Here is a 19,033-nt window from a genome sequence, read left to right as displayed (position 1 = left end):
TATAACCATGTGTTTTCCATATCATTCCAAGTGTCAGTGATCATTATATCCTGTCGGTGTACCAGATACCAGTAATTGTGCAATAGTTACTTTCTTGCCGGTGAATGCTGCTGGATCTCCAAAGTGCTAGTGTTTTAGTAGGTGTTGACATCAATGACAAAACCATACCAAAATACCAACACTATAAAGGTATGTTACCTCTAAAATGCTTAATATGTGGAAAGAATAGTCATATAGCTACTAGATGTCTAGAAAAAGGATCAAGAAAAAAATTGAAGGAGAATAAAGGGAAGTTTAACAAGAAAGCCTATTATTTTAAAGATGATGTTGGTATTTTAGATGATCAATCAAACTATGAAAATGATTACTATTTATTTTTGGTAGAAAAGGATGTACCTAAGATTGGTGTTTCTAAGACTATTGCTACTGCCTTAAATGCTAGAAGAGATATAAATGAATGGTTTGTTGATAGTGGATGTTCTAATCATATGACTAGTGTAAGCATCTAAAAAATGGTCAACGCTTGTGGTGTCACACTCTAACATGTTTGTGTGACCTTGTTTTAGGGTTTTCACATTCTACTAACATTTCCTCTATGTTGCACATTTGGTCTTTGTCATTTGTCAACAACGTCTCATTCTTCAGCTTTCTCTTCCTATTTGGTCCTATTCAGTTGTTTCAATTTAATTCTAATCGATGTCAATCTCAATTGTCATTTCATGATCATGGTTCGCTATCAATGTTATAAAATCATCATTTTAACCTTAATCAATTTCGATTAGCATCCACCTCAATTGATTACAAGCAATTCTCAATATCCTGTCATCAATCATTATCAATCAATTATCATTTTTCAATCATCAATCAATTTTACATTAATCATTTATCTTTGTCGATTGTCCTTGTCATTTCAATCATTATGATCAATCTTGAGAATTTATTTTAATAAATTTTAGTCAATTTGTCAATCCTTATATCAATCAATTCAATTATTAAATCCTTATCGTGATCATGTTAATTGTTTCATGGCATCATCTTGACTTATGTCTCTCTCCTATGGTTTAATAATTATTTAATTATTAATCCTTTACTAATATTTTTCTTAGGATAAATGAATTTATTCATTTACCCTATGTCTTGTGTCACAATTAAATATTTTATTTAATTGGCTAATTTCTCTTTTGTGGGTTAGTTAATAAATGAGAAATTATTAATTATTCCCACATTTCTCTCCCTTAATTTTCTCCTAATTTTGTCATAATTTGTCATCCCTAATTTCATGCTTCCCATTTCCTATATTTTCTCCCACCTTTTTCTCCACTAATTTGTCTCCTCCAAGTTTGTCATATAATTTAAAAGCTATTTTTAATTTCCTTAATTTGTCATAAATCAATGAGCAAATTTTGAGGCCAATTTGTCATAAATCATGAAGCATAAATCTCTCTTCAATTTTTCATATTTTTTCATAGCAATTTTTCATATTTTGTCATATAAATTATGCCATTTTTGAATCAATTTACATCTTCCATTTGCCTTGATTTTCTCATGTCATTTTGGAGACAGTTTTCTCTATAAATTTATTTAATTTTTCAATCATTTTTAACATCCACATTTTGAGTAACTATATGCTATCAAATTAACTTCAAATCTTTGAATCTTCTCGCCCTTGCTTTCAACATATTTTCAATTTGGAGTTTGAGAGCCACATGCCATTTGATTAGAGAAGCAAGAAGGATAATGGAGGGGATCATTTCGAGCATATGAAGGATGGTTTGCATTTTCCTATCTTATTTCCTTGTTTATGATTTATTTTTGTACCTCTATTGATGTGGGATTTATGGATTTTATTAAATGCCTAACTTTTTATCTCACAACTAGTGATAAGAGTAAGTTCATAAAACTTGAGAAATGTGATGGAGGTTCTATTAGGTTCGAAGATGATCAAACAAAACAAATTGTGGGAATTGGCTCTATTACTTTTGATGGAAAATATAATACTGGAAATGTTTACTATGTTAATATTTTTCATCATAATCTCTTGAGTGTTGGGAAAATGTGCCAAAATGGCTACAATGTTGTTTTTTCAAGATGATGGTTGTGAGATCTAGAAGGGATTCAAAACTTTTATTGCAGTAGGAAAAAAGACTAGTGGAAACATGTATCAACTAGAAGGAGCTACAGGACACTATTTGTTATCTTAGATCAATGGCAGTTGGCTCTGGCATCAGAGGATGTGTCATATCAACTTTGATAATTTGGTCAAGATTAGGTCAACAAGTGTAGTGAGAGATTTGTCAAGGTTGACCAAACTAGATAACAATATTTGCAAGGAATGTCAAGTTGGAAAACAAATGAATGAAACATTTAAAGGAAAGGAACAATCGTCCACTTGATTGTTGGACAATGCACACAAACTTATTGGGTCCAACTAGAACAAGGAGTATACAAGGTGAGAGGTATTTCATGTTGTTAATTGATGATTATTCTATAATTTCATGGGTTGCGTTTTTAAGAGAAAAGTTTGAAGCATTACAAAAAATCAAGATATTCAAAGCAAGTGTTGAGAAGAAGTTGATAGAAAGATTAAGTGTTTGAGGTCTGATAGAGGAGGACAATTTATTTCTAATGAGTTTAGCAATTTCTGTGAGGAACATGGTATTACAAGAAAATTGTCTGCCCATTGGATACCACAACAAAATGGTGTAGTGGAAAGGATGAATCGAACTATACAAGAGGTTGCTAAAACAATGATCAAAGGAGAAGAACTACCGAAAGTTTATTGGAGAGAAGCTATTCACATGATAGTTTACACTCTTAACAAAATTCTATATCGAAAGAGATATGGAAAGACATCATATGAACTATGGCATGGTAGAACTCCAACAGTGAAATATTTCAAGTTATTTGGAAGCAAATGTTATATTTGGAGAGATGAGGATAATCTTGGAAAATTTGACAAAAGAGAAAATGAAGGGATAATCCTAGGATATTCTACAAAAAGAAAGGCATACCTGTGTTACAACAAAATATTGAACAAGATTGTTGAAAGTCCAAATGTGAAGGTTAATGAAGACATTTCTAAAGACTTTGATGAATTGGCAGGTTATGAATCTAATGAGTCTGATGACAGAAAAGGGGAAGAGAAAACTAGAGAAGAAGAGAAAGAAAAGGAAACTCAGGATGCTCCAACATCTACATCTTAAACTCCAAGGTTTGTATAGAAGAATCATTCAATAGATTAGATTATTGGAGATAATAGAGGCATTTTCATAAGTTTAGCAAAGTAGCTCTAGAACAAGTTTTGTTATGTTTACTATTTGAGAATGAACCAAAAACTATAGAAGAAACTTGCAATGATCAAAGTTAGATAAAGACAATGTGAGAAGAGTTAGATCAGATTGAGAAAAAATAGACATGGGAACTAGTTCACAAACCGAAAAATAAGAATGTAATTGGAACAAAATGGGTATTGAGAAACAAGTTAGATGAGGATGGAAAAGTGGTGAGAAATAAAGCAAGGTTGGTTTGCAAATATTACACATAGGTTGGAGGTATTGACTTTGAGGAGACATATGCACCTATTTCCCAGATGGAGGTATTCAAGATCTTTCTTTCTTTTGTAGCATTTAAGGACTTCAAGGTTTATCAGATGGATGTGAAATCAAAAATTTTGAATGGAGAATGAAAATAAATTTGTATTGAACAAACAAAGGGATTTAAGTTGAGAGATAATCTGAACACTATTTGTAGATTGATGAAGGCTCTGTATGGATTAAAATAGGCTCCTAGAGATTGGTATGGAAGGCTAGACAAGTATTTGATTGATCAATATTTTCAAAAAGGATCTGCTAACAGTAATCTCTATTTCAAAACTGACTCAGGTAAAATCTTGATTGTTGCAGTATATGTTGATTACATAATATTTCAAGGAAATGAAGGCATGTGCAAAAAATTTGCTAATGAGATGTAGAAGGAATCTGAGATGTCCATGATTGATGAGTTAAATATATTTCTTGGTTTGCAAGTGAATCAAAATAGCAAAGAAATTTTTATTTCTCAGTCTAAATACATTAAGGATTTTTTGAAGAATTTTGGGTTAGAAAATTCCAAACCGGTGTGTACACCTATGAACATAGGATGCAAGTTAAAAAAATATTATAAATCCCTTAAAGCTGATGCAAGTCAATATAGATAAATGAGTGGAGGACTATTATATTTGACTGCTACCAAACTGGATATCATGTATGCAGTTTGTCTAGCAGCTAGATTTTAATAAGAACCAAAAGAATCACATGTTGTGGTAGTAAAAAGAATATTTAGATATTTAAAAGGAACAGAATAATTTGTCTTATGGTATCCCATAAATTTAGATTTCAGTTTCACAGCTTATACAGATGCAGATTGGGCCAAAAGTGTTGATGACAGGAAAAGTACAAGTGGTGGAGCATTCTTTTTTGGCTCTCGGTTGGTTGCTTAGTTGAGTAAGAAGCAAGATTTTGTGTCTTTATCTGTAGCTGAAGCAGAATATATTGCAACATCTTCATGTTGCACATATATTCTATGGATGAAGAAGACTTTGAAGGATATCGGTGTAGTGCTCAGTGAACCTATTTCAATTATGTGATAACACTAGTAAAATAAATATTTCTAAAAATTCGGTACTATAGCATTCCAAAACAAAGCATATATCTATTTGGTGTCACTTCTTGAGGGAAAAGATGTTTGACAACAAAGTTAAGCTTGAGTATGTACCTACCAAAGAGAAGATTGCAAATATCTTCACTAAGGCATTATGTAAAGATACTTTTGAGTATCTTTGGCAGAAGTTAGAGGTAAACTAACCCTTCCTAATTTAAACTAATGTACATTTGGAGGTGCATTGGTCCAGTGAACTACTTGAATATTCTTATTTGGACTAGTACTTAGGTCCTTCCTCTTAGGGGGAGAAAAGTGAGTTTCATAGGGGGAGTTATGCTTGTCTTTGTCCTTGATGTCAAAGTGGGAGAGATGTAATGAGATATAGAGATGTGATGTGAAGAGAAGTTGATTTGATGATGCAGAGAGAGTTGTGTGTTTGTTGTTGATAGATGTTGTCATTAATGTCAAAGGGGGAGATTGTTGCAAATGTGTTATTGATTGTTGCCATTGATGTCAACATACTATTATGAGATTGGTCTCTTAGGTTGGTGATCTGGAAGATGCATTCCCAAAATCTTTGGTGCTCTGGAAGACATATTATAGCTGCTATTCAATGCAGATTGATTGAATTGATGGTTATATGGATTTCTCTTCTTATTGGATATGATATTTATCAATTATATTCATGAGTATTTTGGCTCTATTATTTTTGTTTCTAAGTTGGGTACTGCTATTTTGGGTCCAGTTCGATCCAAAATTCAAGGATCTGTAACAACTCTTTGAGTAACATTGTGGATCTAGTATTTGTGATGGATGTAACGTGTTGATCTAATTGATGATGTGTGTTGTGGTATGTTCTACTTCTCATTCCTTCCCACCATTGGAATGTTTAGTGTTGACCTATTTTTGGATCTTTGTTTGGGCGACTGAGAAGATTATGTTGTTTGGAGACAGTATAAGTAAGAGGTTGAATTTGAATGAAAAACAATGATAGATGAAGAAGAAATATGATGTATGGAAGATGTGAGAGATCTAGTTGATGTTGATATGTGAAGTGTGTTGTTGAGTGTTACCAAAACTAGCAGATTATATGGTGGATTCTCTTTTCATTCTTCTTTCTTCAACAATGAGCCTTTCTATGTAGTGGCAATGAGCCTTTTTGGTAGTGAGCCACCCTTTTTTTTAAATTACCTTAACCAATGTTATATATTGAGAACTAACATTATTTAAATGGTTTTTCCCTTCTTGGGTTTTCTACATCATATCTAGTGTTCATTGTGTGAACTGTTTTGTGTATGTACTTTCATGTTATATCTGTATTAATTGATTTTGTTGGTTATTTTGGATGTGTCAAAGAATTGGAGAAAATGTTTAAGTTGTCAACTAATTCACCCCCCTCTTAGTTTCTCAAATATTTAAAAAGTGTATCTAACTAATCTAATTACAATAGTGTATTTTGATAGCCATGATAAACTCCTTGACTTAAGTCACACAATAGACCAATCAAGCGCATATTTTGATAGCCATGTGTGTTCTTTTTATTACAACTAGATATAGATTACTTCTAAATGTTAGCATTAAATAAATTTAAGAACTCCTTGGGGTTGTTTTTTCCATTAGGTCATGCAATTTAGGTTGAAAAAATTAGGTCTTCCTATCAAAGAGCTATGATAGTAATACTATATAAAATGCTACATTAAATCATGAAATATTATATAAATTTCATGTTGGGTAAATAAAAAACAAGAGATGAACACTTACATATCATACAAAGAATCTTTCAATGGCTACAAGAATATAAGGCATTCCTCAAATGGAAGAAATGAGTCTTTGAGCCTTCATTATGTAAGATATTAGGCTTCATTATCTCTAGGAATATCATAGAGATGGATATCACTATAGTTGTAAAGATCAAATTGGAATCTCCCCACTGAGAAATCTCAAGAAACTCTAGTCTCTAGGTAAATAATTAGGATATCCATAGGTCCATTGCACAACTAGCAAAAAAATTTATCCATTATCCTATCGTAACAAGAAAAGTACTGCATTTTATTGGCATGAGTCTTATTATAAGGAATTTCTAGTCAAATTAAATAATACCTTTCTATGCAACCTGTATTGATGGAACCACTAGAAAACAAGTCAAATTATTATTTTATATCTCCAATATACTTGTCACCTTGGGATAACCTCTACCATATAAAGATGAACAAGACCATGAATGAGAAATCTACTATATCAATTAAATATTCGTCATATATGGAATCCACTATATACATATGAAAAAATATGCTTGTACATTGTTTTCTCCTCACAAAATCTCTAACATTATAGACTTAGCCATCACATTAATTTTTTTTCCCAAATTGATCCACTTAGGCATCTTACTTGACAAGGACTTCCCGATAAAATTAATGCATCGGTAAACAATTCAAGATGTTTGGTGATGTTAGCATTTAGTATCTAGATTGAAAAAGAAACTAAAGACGAGATTCTAACTAATTAGCTAGTCAAAGAATGATTAATCAACACCCATCCACTAATCCTAGAATTTTATAATGAGCCCATATTGACCCTTGACAATTCTCCACTTGGAAATATCTATATTTTTTGTAACTTCCCATAGTCCATTATTTCCCCCTTACTCCACCCTTCATTCCTTCTATCTCATAGAATAATTTTGATCCCTTGACTTAACCATCTTCCCCACCCCATGGTTTACATAGACCCAACCAGAAGGTGTCATCCCATTCATATTAAATTTCCTTGTAATCTTAATATACTCTCATTTTCCTAGCTCCCTCTAGTCTCTTTCCTTTGTCATCTATCTATACCTCTTCTCCCCATACCATTTCATATATCATTTATGATCCTTTTTCTACCATTTCTCCTTAACTTGATGCTTCTACTATTTTTTCACCCATTCTAGCCAGACCTTACTATTCACACCCTAATTATCTCTAAGTCTTTTATCCCATTACTATCCCCTACTACCTTGATCTCCTCAGAAGCCCTAGTTTTCTCCTAGATGACCTTCACATGAGTTGAGATGATCTACCTTCTCTTCCAATAGAATAATTTTATCCTTTTACACTTTAATACCCAGTCCACCTTTTAGTGTTCTTGCTATCATAGTATGATCACATCCACTCTTCTTAACAGACATTTTTTGGATGCTTTTCTTCATTGCAACGAGTCACTGTATCACGAACATAGAAAATAGAGAAGAAAAGGTAGGAGAGAACAAAATGAAAGGAATAGAGAGAAAAATAATAAATTATTTTGCAAAAGGAACACAAATAATAATCATGTAAAAGTTAAACAAAAATTGTAAATTTTGTCATTTTCAAAGGCTTTAGAAAAAAATAAATGTAATATCCCTTAGGTTATAAATTTTAAAATATTAAGGCTTCACACATAAATCTTCTCATATCTACTCATATGAGCTCAGTGCATTTATAGATATATAAGAAGAAAGAAGTGTAGAGAAAAAAAAGAAATAATGCCATGTTCAAGAGCATGATTTGCACCAAATGGCAATAATTCCAATAACAAAAAAAGTTCCTTGTACCAACATGCCACCTATCACTGTCTTGGTCACTCTTCATGTCATTTGATTATTTTTGAAAAGTTGGTGCATTCTACTATATGTCATGGTTAACTTAATGTGGTAAGGTCATATTTGAATTTGATATGGGAAGTTTCATCTCCACATATGCTAGTTGGGCATTAATTCCAACAACAACAAAATTTCCTCGTACCAACATGCTACCTATCACTGTCTTGGTCACTCCTCATGTCACTTGATTATCTTTAAAAAGTTAGTGTATTCTACTATATGTCATGGTTATGTTAATCTGGTAAGGTCATATATGAATTTGATATAGGAAGTTTCATCTTAATACATGTTGGCTATCACTTGAAACAACTACCTTTGTTAACATGGGAGGGATAGAACCTTAATGGTTACATAACGACTTGCATCTTTAAGGTTACATTTTTATTATTCTTTTCTTACCTAATTAGGCACTCAACAGTAGGAAGTCAAATTTATCTTCAAATACCTTATTAAAATATTGATCTTTCATTTATGGTCAAATGCTTGATTAATCCTACACACACCATAGAGTTTGTTGGCCTATGTAGTCCTTTATTATTAATCATTTTAGAGAATAAAGGATAAATATTAAGTACTTTTAAATTGAAGAATGAGAATGGACATTCAACCTAGGAATTATCATCATGTAGGCTTGACTCATCAAATAATTAGAACCATAGATCATATACATCGAATGACCGATAAGAATCCGCAAGCATAAATCTTATTAGGAGTTGTCTTAACTCTCACATTTTATTAGAACTTTGATTAAATGGATTATAGGGTGTTATTTACAATACCACTTCCTTGTGCTTTTTTCTATTAATGATCTATCCAAAGACAAAGTGAACCTTAAAATGCCATGTCATAATTAGGGGATCTTGTTATTACATGGACATGTAGAAAATTTCCAATTGCATGAAAGGATAAATTAAAATGAATATTGTTATTTGGAGGGACCCATTATATTGTTGTAATTAATAGTTAACCTAGCATAGACAAAAGTTAACATAATTCATCCAAATAAAAGAACTATACAAAATGTCAAGATTAATTATGACTGTACCCCTATCTCGTTCCCTACTAGTCAAGGATATTTTTATTTACTTAAAGTGTCCCTCATCTTTTATTTTTTATCATTCTTTACCTCCTCCTTTAACTTTTCACATCATATATATGATTTTTATTATGGAACAAACAAGGTTTTGAAGGGACCCGAACCCTTTAAAAAAGAACTACATCAAAAAGTTGCATTGAGATATATGATTACCACAACAACCCAAAGACAACAAATAACCAACAAAAAGACAAAAACAAGGAAATAAGTAGTAGAAGGGAAGAAAATAGTACAATTTTTAAGGGCCTTTGCAGCCTTAGTTTCCAGTTGAGTCACATTTAGAGAAATTTTCTTAAGCTCCTGAATATCCTTGTTAGCAGTTTTCTTCTTTAGGTTAGCTTTGGTTCTCTTGCAAGGCCCCACCATTTCCTCTGAATTTTTGTCCAAGGCATCCACATCCACTTTAGATCCTTCCTAATGGATGGATTCAAGCTTTCTAACCATGGTATTTAAACTCTTAATAGAGTTCTTCAACACTTTGTGACTAAAGGTAACCAAAGATATCAGGTTCTCATTAACTTTCTGGAATTTGTTCTCCATCTTACTCAATCTACCTTCAATTTTTTTTTTGAGTCTATCCTCCAATTGAGAGATCATGCAATCATAGTATTTCTTCACATCACTAACAATTCCTGTATTCTTCTGTATAGAATCCACAACTAGCTTTCTCTAATCAACAATCCACTATTTTGTTACTTGGGAGTCTTGTTTGCTACTAATTGCCCAAATTTTCACATTGATATCCTTAATCTCATGGAAAACCCATTTAAAAATCCTAAAGTTGTCTACCGCAACATCACAAGCTAAGGATAGAACATCATATAGACCTTATCCCTATCCAAGTTGAGATAAGGTGAGTTAGCATTGAGATCCTTTGAGAAGGGGGTTCCTTCACTCCTATGGGGAGGCAGGACAAACTTATCCAAAAGTGACTGATGAGAGGGTTGAAATTCAAAATTTGAAGTAGAAACAGGGGATGCTTTTTCATGTTTATCTTGGTGGCCAATATTCAAAGAAGTCTCAAACCCAGATTCAGGATCTTCGATATCGACATTCCATTCTTCTTCATCGAAGGAATGGCTAACATGGTCCTCTTCCTCAAACTCATTAGATCCATCATGAACCCTAGTCGAAGGAGAGGATAGCATTTTGATATGTTAATGGATGAGGAAGAGAAACCCACAATGTTGGACAAGAGATTTATTGTTTTTTTATATGGTCCTTAATACTGGCATTAATGGATGCCATCAAGAAGAAGAGGAAAGAAATTTTCTCTTTGTGCCTAAAGTGATTAAGAAAAACAAAATGATGCTCATAGGCCCTAGTAAATCTGCCATCAAGGGTAACATATTTCATTAAAACCACAAGAATAGAGAGCCATATAGATTTGATGTTACTTGTGTCGTGGCTTCTTTTGTCGACTTTTGCAAGCTTTGCCCTCTCCTTCTCATTTCTGGGAAGTTTCTTGACTGCAACATTAGATATTTTCCTATCTCTGTAGAACTTCACTCCTTCCATTGGTAACCTAATGACCTCAGTGATGAGATTCTCATCAATTTCCACCCTTATGTCCTCAATTTGAATTTTTCCATGCTTCAAACCCTTGGTGAATTAGTGAAAATTGCATGGGCTCCATGCAGTCTTTCAATAAAGGGGGTGAGACCACCATGATCCAGGATACGCCATATCATCTTATTCTTCTTGAGCTCTTCACAGTTCAAGGGTTCCATCCTTTTCCTTTCTCCTTCCATGAATTCAGCAATGGAGGTAATGCCCAAGGTAGGATAATTCCAGAGCGGGCCACAAAATACCCAAAAAGCATGTGACCTAGCCAGAAGTAACATAAGAATGACACATTTATGATTAAAATGTGAGCCATCAAAATAAGGCATTATGTGATCATTTAAAGCTTGTCTCGCCTGGGCCAAATCATATAGCATCAAGGCCTTAATTTCGACCAATAGACTATCACCTAGCCCTCATTATTTTTCATCATTTCTACTAAATCCTAGGTTAGCAAAGTGGTCAGCCAATCCATTGGTTTTGTGATAAGTATGAGAAATATTAAAGTTTTGGAAGGTTTTTATTGTTGGAGTAAATAATTAATATATTAATTATTCACTTAATTGCATTAATTCACTAAATAATTTATTATTTAATTAATTAATTAATATTTATCTCCATGCATAATGCAAACTAGGAAAAAGAAAACTATGTTTAGATTTTCAAGAGTTTCATGCATTTAATTAGTTTATTATGCTATTTGTGCATGATACATGATTGATTCATGCATTGTGTTTCAAACTCTCAATATATCTGGTAGACTCCACCATTTAGGGTTTCTATCTTTAGAGTTAGATTTCTTTATAAGGATGTAATATCCTTCATTGTAACTCAAGCAATAAGAAATACAAGCAATTCAATCAATTTCATTGTTATTGTGTTCAATTATTCTACTATTCAATTTTCTCTGATACCATGTTAGAATTTGTGAAATGCAAATCCCACAAGCCCAGTTATTTTCTGTAAGAAATCTAGGGCATGATTTTAGCAAGTACATTGCATTAATGCTGACATCAATGGTACAATTAGCAATACAGTCAACATGCATGGCCCTTTGAACCCTCTTTGTGCCCTAAAAGAGGTGTTTTTTTTTTATTTTGGTTATAACTTGAGCATACAAAGTAAAATTTGTGCAAACTATATATCGTTGGAAAGCTCTTTCCAAGCCCTGTCCAGATATGGAGGTGTTATTTTCTGATTTTTTTTATTTTGTAGGCTTTTTTGATAGTTGAAGTCAGAAGTTGTTGTTTGCACTCCCGGGGGCATATCTTGTACATCCGGACTCCGTTTTTCTCAAATGAGATATCATCGGAAAGGTGATTCAAAGATCTATCTAGATCTTAGGTCCATTTTTGTAAATATATTACCAGCCCACTATCTCTTCCTTCCAAATTCAACAGTGCCTTTTTTGGCCCTATTCTACCCTCCTGTGATACAAGCTCCATCTTTCTTGTCTTAAATCTCTATTTGTTTTAGCATCATGGAGAATAGCATTCAGATTTAGTGTACTTTTCAAACCTCTCCCTTGTCAGCATTATGGGGGGGTTACTACTATTGGTGCTAATGCTTCCTTGGTTTCGCGTTGGAGTTAGCTATGTATTCAGTACTTGTTCCTATGTACTAGGAGATGCAATGTGACCATTTACCCATGCATTTCATGAGATGGGGCACTTACCATATCAACATTCTTGCATTCCTATTTCTGGAGGTTCTTATTTCAGCATCATAGCAGTCATTCTACGACAGTGTTTGCAGCTTCTTCATGCTTCAATGTTTCTTCATGCTTGTCTTTTGTTTCTCTTTTGGAGAGGAGTTTTGTTCCCATTCAGGGTTTTCTCCTTTACTTTGTTTTTGAGAAACTTCCATGTTTGTTCATGGTCACCTCATCAGGCTTTATGTCAGGACCCATCTTGCATTCATCTTTGAATGCTTTTTTCCTACATCTTTTTTGCCTCTCTCCTAGTTGTGCATTCAGGGGGGGCATTGGAGTAAATAATTCATATATTAATTATTCACTTAATTGTATTATTTACTAAATCATTTATTATTTAGTTAACTAATTAATTACGAATAGTTAATCAATGAAAACTAGGAAAAAAAAACTATGTTTATATATTTTTTAGAGTTTCATGCATTTAATTAGCTTATTATGTTATTTGTGCATAGATGACTGATTCATCCATTGTGTTTCAAACTCTTGGTCCATCTTGTAGACTCCACCATTTAGGGTTTCTATCTTTAGAGTTAGATAAATCTTTATAAGGATGTAATATCCTTGATTGTAACTCAATCAATAAGAAATACAAGCAATTCAATCAATTTCATTGTTATTGTTTTCGATTATTTTGTTGTTAAATTTTCTTTGTATGTGTGATAGGTATTCTTGTAGAAGATAACTACCCTTGTGGGATTCACATTTCGTGAATTCTAACTTTTAATACATCACTGGCTTTCTCAATCCAAAATTTTATATTCCATGAGGGTTTTTGTTTACCCAATAGACATTGCATAATGTTATTAGAATCTCCTTCCAGCCAAAATGAATTAGCATTGATTTTTTTAGCCAACAATAACCCATGGTAGGGATCCACAACTTTAGCAAGGTGGTTTGTCTAACATCATATATATGTTGATTCTATGAAAATAATTCAATTAAATATTCATGTTATTATTAAATCAATCTTTGATAGATAACCCAATAGCATATATAAGTAGTGATCTACTCAAACACTTTGCATATAATTTTATGAAGCCAATTTCAAAGTCTATAATGCCTAATTCTCCAAGAAAAAAACAAAAGAAAAAGAAGTTTCTAAAAACTAAAAATAAAACCTTTTCTCCTTCAATATTAGTTTATGTATATGACATAATGCACATGATTATAATGCAAGCCTATTTTTCAAATCACTTAATTTAGTGTCACCAATAATATTCATAAAGACATTCTTCGTGTTTAAAATCATGAAAAAAATCACGTCTCTCACAAAATTTTTCTTGTTGTAACTGTGGAGATTAATTTCATTGTAGTGTAGCAAACAACTCATCCTTGAAGCTTCTTCACAACTCTAATAGTTGTTCTTCATGGACACATCTAACAAACCAAAAGCAATAGAAAACTTTTTATTATCATGGTATACAAATGATTATTTTTCCTCATTTTTAACATCACTAGGTAAATGTCTTGAAACTAGAAAATATCCTCCTACTTTCATCTCCCAAGCCAATTTCTCGAACTTTGCAAAGAACTTTTATGCCTTGATATACTTTGCCTCCTACACAAAATGCATGTACTATTTTATTGCCTTCAATCCAACAACATTTAGGGATCTTTTAATTCCTTAATCTTTTGTTAAACTCAATATCATTTTAGCCTCACATGATTTGCCCACTTCTATATAGGTGGTTGAGAAATTCACATCATTTTAAAAAACCAAATAAAAAAGCAACACTGCTATATATACTTCTAAGATTGTGCTCTCATGGAGACGCTTCAAGAACTTTTTTTTTGATGGAACAAGGGGTTCCATGAGATCAAAACATGCTATAGGAGTATTTAGAATCTTTTTTCTAAAAAATAGGATCCCCTACTTTTTAGTTTGTAATTTTAAGTGAGTGCATTTTAGGTGCAGCTAGAAATCGTTCCCACCATCTTAGAAACTTGTCAATTATTTATAGTTTTTAAATTTTGACTAATTAATTTTATTTATGTTTTTAATATTTTTATACTATGTTATACAAAATAATAAAACTTATGAGACCACCAACTTTATTAAATTTTGGAGCTTAAACTTTTGTGTTTAAGTTGCACTTTAATGTTCATGAGACCTCCTGCTTCAAAATAATCCTAAAATTTTTCAATAATACTCAATAATTTTTTCATGAAGCACCCTCATGAAACAATAGTGCTTCATTAATTCAATTTTTTAAAACATTTTAAAAGAATAAAAAAATTGTGAAGATTTTGAAGGCATTATTGCAAAATTTATTGTGTATATCCTATAATTACTACATTCAATTAGATCACATTTATTTGAGGCATTTTGTCAAATAGTTCATGTGCTTGAGGCATTTTATTGAACAGATCATGTGCCTGAGGCATTTTGTCAAATAGTTCATGTACCTTGTCTATGCTTTCACTTTTTGCATACATGTCTACAAGAGCAGTAGCAACTACAACATTTGAAAAAGTTCATCTTACCTTTATGCTTTGATGGATGCTCATATATGTTCCAAATCTCTCATTTGGCACAGGTTGGGAGGATGCTCATAAGAGTTGTAGAGACTACCTTCACAAATGCCAATTGCGTTTGCTTAAAATGAATATTTCTAAAGCATTTTCAACAATTCCACTTTTTGCATATCCTAAAACCATGGCATTTCATGAAACCAAATTTCTTTGAGGCATTCAATCAAACAACTGATGAGCCTTATCTATGCTTCCACATTTTGAAAACATATCCACCAGAACATTTCCAACTACATCTTGTAAAAATTGCCTATCCTTTATGCTTTTAGCTATACCTAAACTATGTTCTAATGCTCCCATTTTGGCATAAGCTAGGAATACGCTAACAAACGTAAATTGATGAGGTAGGAGACCTATTTGTTGCATATTGTGAAATAATGTGAGTGCCTCTTGAAGACGGTAATGCATATCCAACAATCAGAATGCACCTTTAACTTTGTTGTTTTTATTAATTAACTTAAAAATCACCACAACACTATTTTTTTCTATTATCAATCAATTAATAAATAGAATCATGGGTGCATTTTGACTGCTGAATAGACAATTTGTTTGAAGACACTTCATGAAATCCACCAAACTTACACAGTAGCATAGGAACAATGTTTGAATTTTAGTTTGTTTTTCCTCATGCGCGAGAACTAACGATGAGTCTATTGAGTATGGTAAGTCTTTATTGGAATGAAAATTTGATAAGAAAATGGAACAGAAATAAGCAGGCCCCACCAGAACCACCTAAACTACCAGCATTTAGAGTGTGCTAGTTAAGCTGAATCCTATGGTATCCACACTATTCTAAAACAATAAAAATTATACTTTTCGTTTAGTGGCTGTTTTCTATCTCTTTAGGACGGGGAATAAATGTAGAAGTTAATGGTGATAGCTGGACAAGTTTTTTTTAGGGCTAAGCAATGAGGCACCAAACATTTTACAATGAAGACGATAACTGCGTTCCCCCATTTCTTATCACGCTTTGATTGAGCTGTCTTCATATTTTTGTTTCGGATGAAAGTGTGGATTAGCCGTCAAATACTATTTCAAACACTAAGTCAAAAGCCAGCACAAAATAAAGGCTATATACAGAACTAATTATAGCAATAATTTTGACTTTTACAAGAAATAGTTGGGAACGTCTCAAGAAGGCGCTTTCAACTTGCTACGAATCTTCTCTTTCTAGACTTGTGCTTACGTGGATAACATCTTTGAATGCGAATGTTCGTATTTACCTGGATAACATGGTATTACGTACATTGGACGTCACAACAATCATGACGTCAGAGTGACATCACTAGCCCGTCAGCACCTACGATGGCACCGCCATGCTTACTCATACTCACTTGTGATCCTTATAAATTGGTCGGACCTCTCCTTACGCCTCATTATTCAAGTGCCACAACTACAACATATTTCAGTATTTGGAAACAAAAGTTTGGAATTTTTGAAGGATGGGTGACTTGACTCCGTTTGTGACACCACGCGTTGTAGCAAAGAAGGTGTTGGCCAGAGAACAATATGAAGGAGATGGAGCCATTGTCAGGCGCAGTATTGGCAGGTACCCACTTCCACTTCTTCATTTACTACTTTTTATATCCTTTGAAGATAATTTAGATCTGCCGGTGTCATTTTTTAGACTGCTTCATCTAGTAAACATCATCATAATCATTCATTCTTTTGTCCATCTGATGAAACTCTTTGTTGTGAACAGACCAGAGTTGAAGTTTTTGGATCCATTTCTGTTACTGGATGAATTCTCAGGTTGGTTGGTCTCTACCCAAAACCATTGCTAACAAGTGTGATTGTATTTCATCTAACAAACCAAATGTGTGTGTTGCAGTAAGTGCTCCTGCTGGCTTTCCAGACCACCCTCACAGAGGTATACTTACATATGTTGTATCTTGACACCTTTTAAATCTGTTTTCTTTGCTCTGTTCACACTAATGATTTGATAATATGTTTTGGGCAGGTTTCGAGACTGTGACATACATGCTGGAGGTACCTTCTTTTGTGCCTTCCTTTTCCCTTTTTCAGAGCACCACAGCTGGAAGTGTTGAGTATGGATCTGTATATGTGTTTTCTCTGTAAAATACAGTTAAAGGTGGAAACAGATGAGCCAGTCGGTTCTGGGATGATTTCATTCTGATGATCACAGAGTGAGATCTGGAACGTTGATGCAAAACTAAATTTGAGACAATCGAATCTGAAAACTAAATTGTGCTCAATATTATAGATTGTTGAAATTTGATGTTTTTAACGATCGAGAACTGCTGCTCAGATCTGCTGTGGGGGTTGAGAAGTTTTCTAAGAGAATATGTTCTTTGTTTTTTGAAATACAGGGAGCCTTCACACATGAGGACTTTGTAGGACATAAGGGCACCATCAAGGCTGGCGATCTGCAGGTGTTGAATCTCTTAGTCTCCCACTACAACACTACCCAGAATACTTATAGCACTTCTCTCTTTTTCGGTGATAGTCAAGTACTGAGGGTTTTTATTGCAATGTACTGTGTAGTGGATGACTGCAGGCCGGGGTATAGTCCACTCAGAAATGCCAGCTGGACCAGGACTGCAACATGGTTTGCAGGTGTGGGTGAATCTTTCTTCCAAAGACAAGATGTGAGTGCCTTCGAAACTCAATTCGAAACTCAAAATTCTTAGAATATCAAGGAACAATTTCTTCAAAAAGAAATCTTTTACGTTTATAATTGTGATGTTTTTATTGTGGTTAGGACTGAGCCTAAGTATCAAGAACTTCAAGGGAAAGACGTACCCAAAGTTGAGAAAGATGGAGTGAAGGCAACTGTTATAGCAGGAGAAGCTTTGGATATTGAATCTCATGTCTATACAAGGACTCCTACAATGTATTTAGATTTCAAAATGGAGGCACATGCTGTGCTTCACCAGCCAATTCCAGAGAGTTGGAATGCATTTGTGTATGTGTTGGAAGGTGAGGCTAGCTTTGGTGCTCCCAATTCACCTGCAGTGGGTGCTCATCATACACTTGTATTGAGCAGTGGTGATGGGGTGTGTGTGTGGAATAACAATGTCGATAACAAGCCCTGCAGATTCGTAGTAATTGGAGGGCAACCCCTAAATGAGCCAGTGGTACAACATGGACCCTTCGTGATGAACACCAGACAAGAGATAGTGCAAACAATTCAAGATTATCATTTGGGTAGAAATGGATTTGAGAGAGCCAATGTATGGAATTCCCAGATTGCTTAAACTTGATTTCTTTTCATTTCCAATCTCTATCCATTCAGTATTAGTGATTGACTTCATGCAAATTTGAAGGTCTATTCCCAACAGTAGGGACATTCTCTGTATTTACATCGTTTTCAAGCTTTATTGTAGACAACAAAGGGGCCTCCTTCCAGCACTCCCTTTCTAAGAAAATAATTATTATGGATGTTGCGTGGAACGCTTAGCTTAATTGGAGTGTAAGTTAATACCATCTCAAAAGTTTTGTATTCCTTTCAGATGGGGTATGTTTGTATACAGTTGATAATAACAATGTACTAAAGTATGAATTTATGTATTTTTTCAAAAATATGTTGAAAGTATATCACATGGATTTTCTCAGTTAGGTGATTGTTGGTATAGTTTTTCTTTTTAAGGTCGGCGATTATAACCTATCAGATCTTACCTTTTTAAAATAATTATTATTCTATTATCCTTACAAGAATTATTACTTCAAACAACATAAATTGACATATAAAGTAATAAGTTTTGTAAAATGTGTGATTGTAGGGACGGATTTAGTAGGCAGAAATATAATAGTCAACTTTTAATATGCAGAAATCCTTAATATCTAATAGGTTTGAATTGAAGACTTTATTGGCATGAGCATTAGTAAGCTATAGCTATAGGGAACATTA

General features: G+C 33.3%; 1 protein-coding gene across 1 annotated transcript; it reads left to right on the top strand.

Annotated features, from left to right (window-relative positions):
* The first annotated feature begins 16,558 nt into the window (after positions 1-16,558).
* Positions 16,559-18,737, top strand: LOC131074930 (pirin-like protein). Its single transcript, XM_058011669.2, has 7 exons — positions 16,559-16,711; positions 16,865-16,914; positions 16,994-17,032; positions 17,123-17,151; positions 17,493-17,555; positions 17,668-17,771; positions 17,885-18,737. The coding sequence occupies exons 1-7, from the start codon at positions 16,605-16,607 to the stop codon at positions 18,378-18,380; spliced, it is 888 nt and encodes a 295-aa protein (XP_057867652.2). The 5' UTR covers positions 16,559-16,604; the 3' UTR covers positions 18,381-18,737.
* The last annotated feature ends 296 nt before the right edge of the window (positions 18,738-19,033 follow it).

This window comes from Cryptomeria japonica, chromosome 5, assembly GCF_030272615.1.
Source record: "Cryptomeria japonica chromosome 5, Sugi_1.0, whole genome shotgun sequence".
NCBI classification, from domain to species: domain Eukaryota; kingdom Viridiplantae; phylum Streptophyta; class Pinopsida; order Cupressales; family Cupressaceae; genus Cryptomeria; species Cryptomeria japonica.
This window is presented reverse-complemented; position numbering and strand designations above follow the sequence as displayed.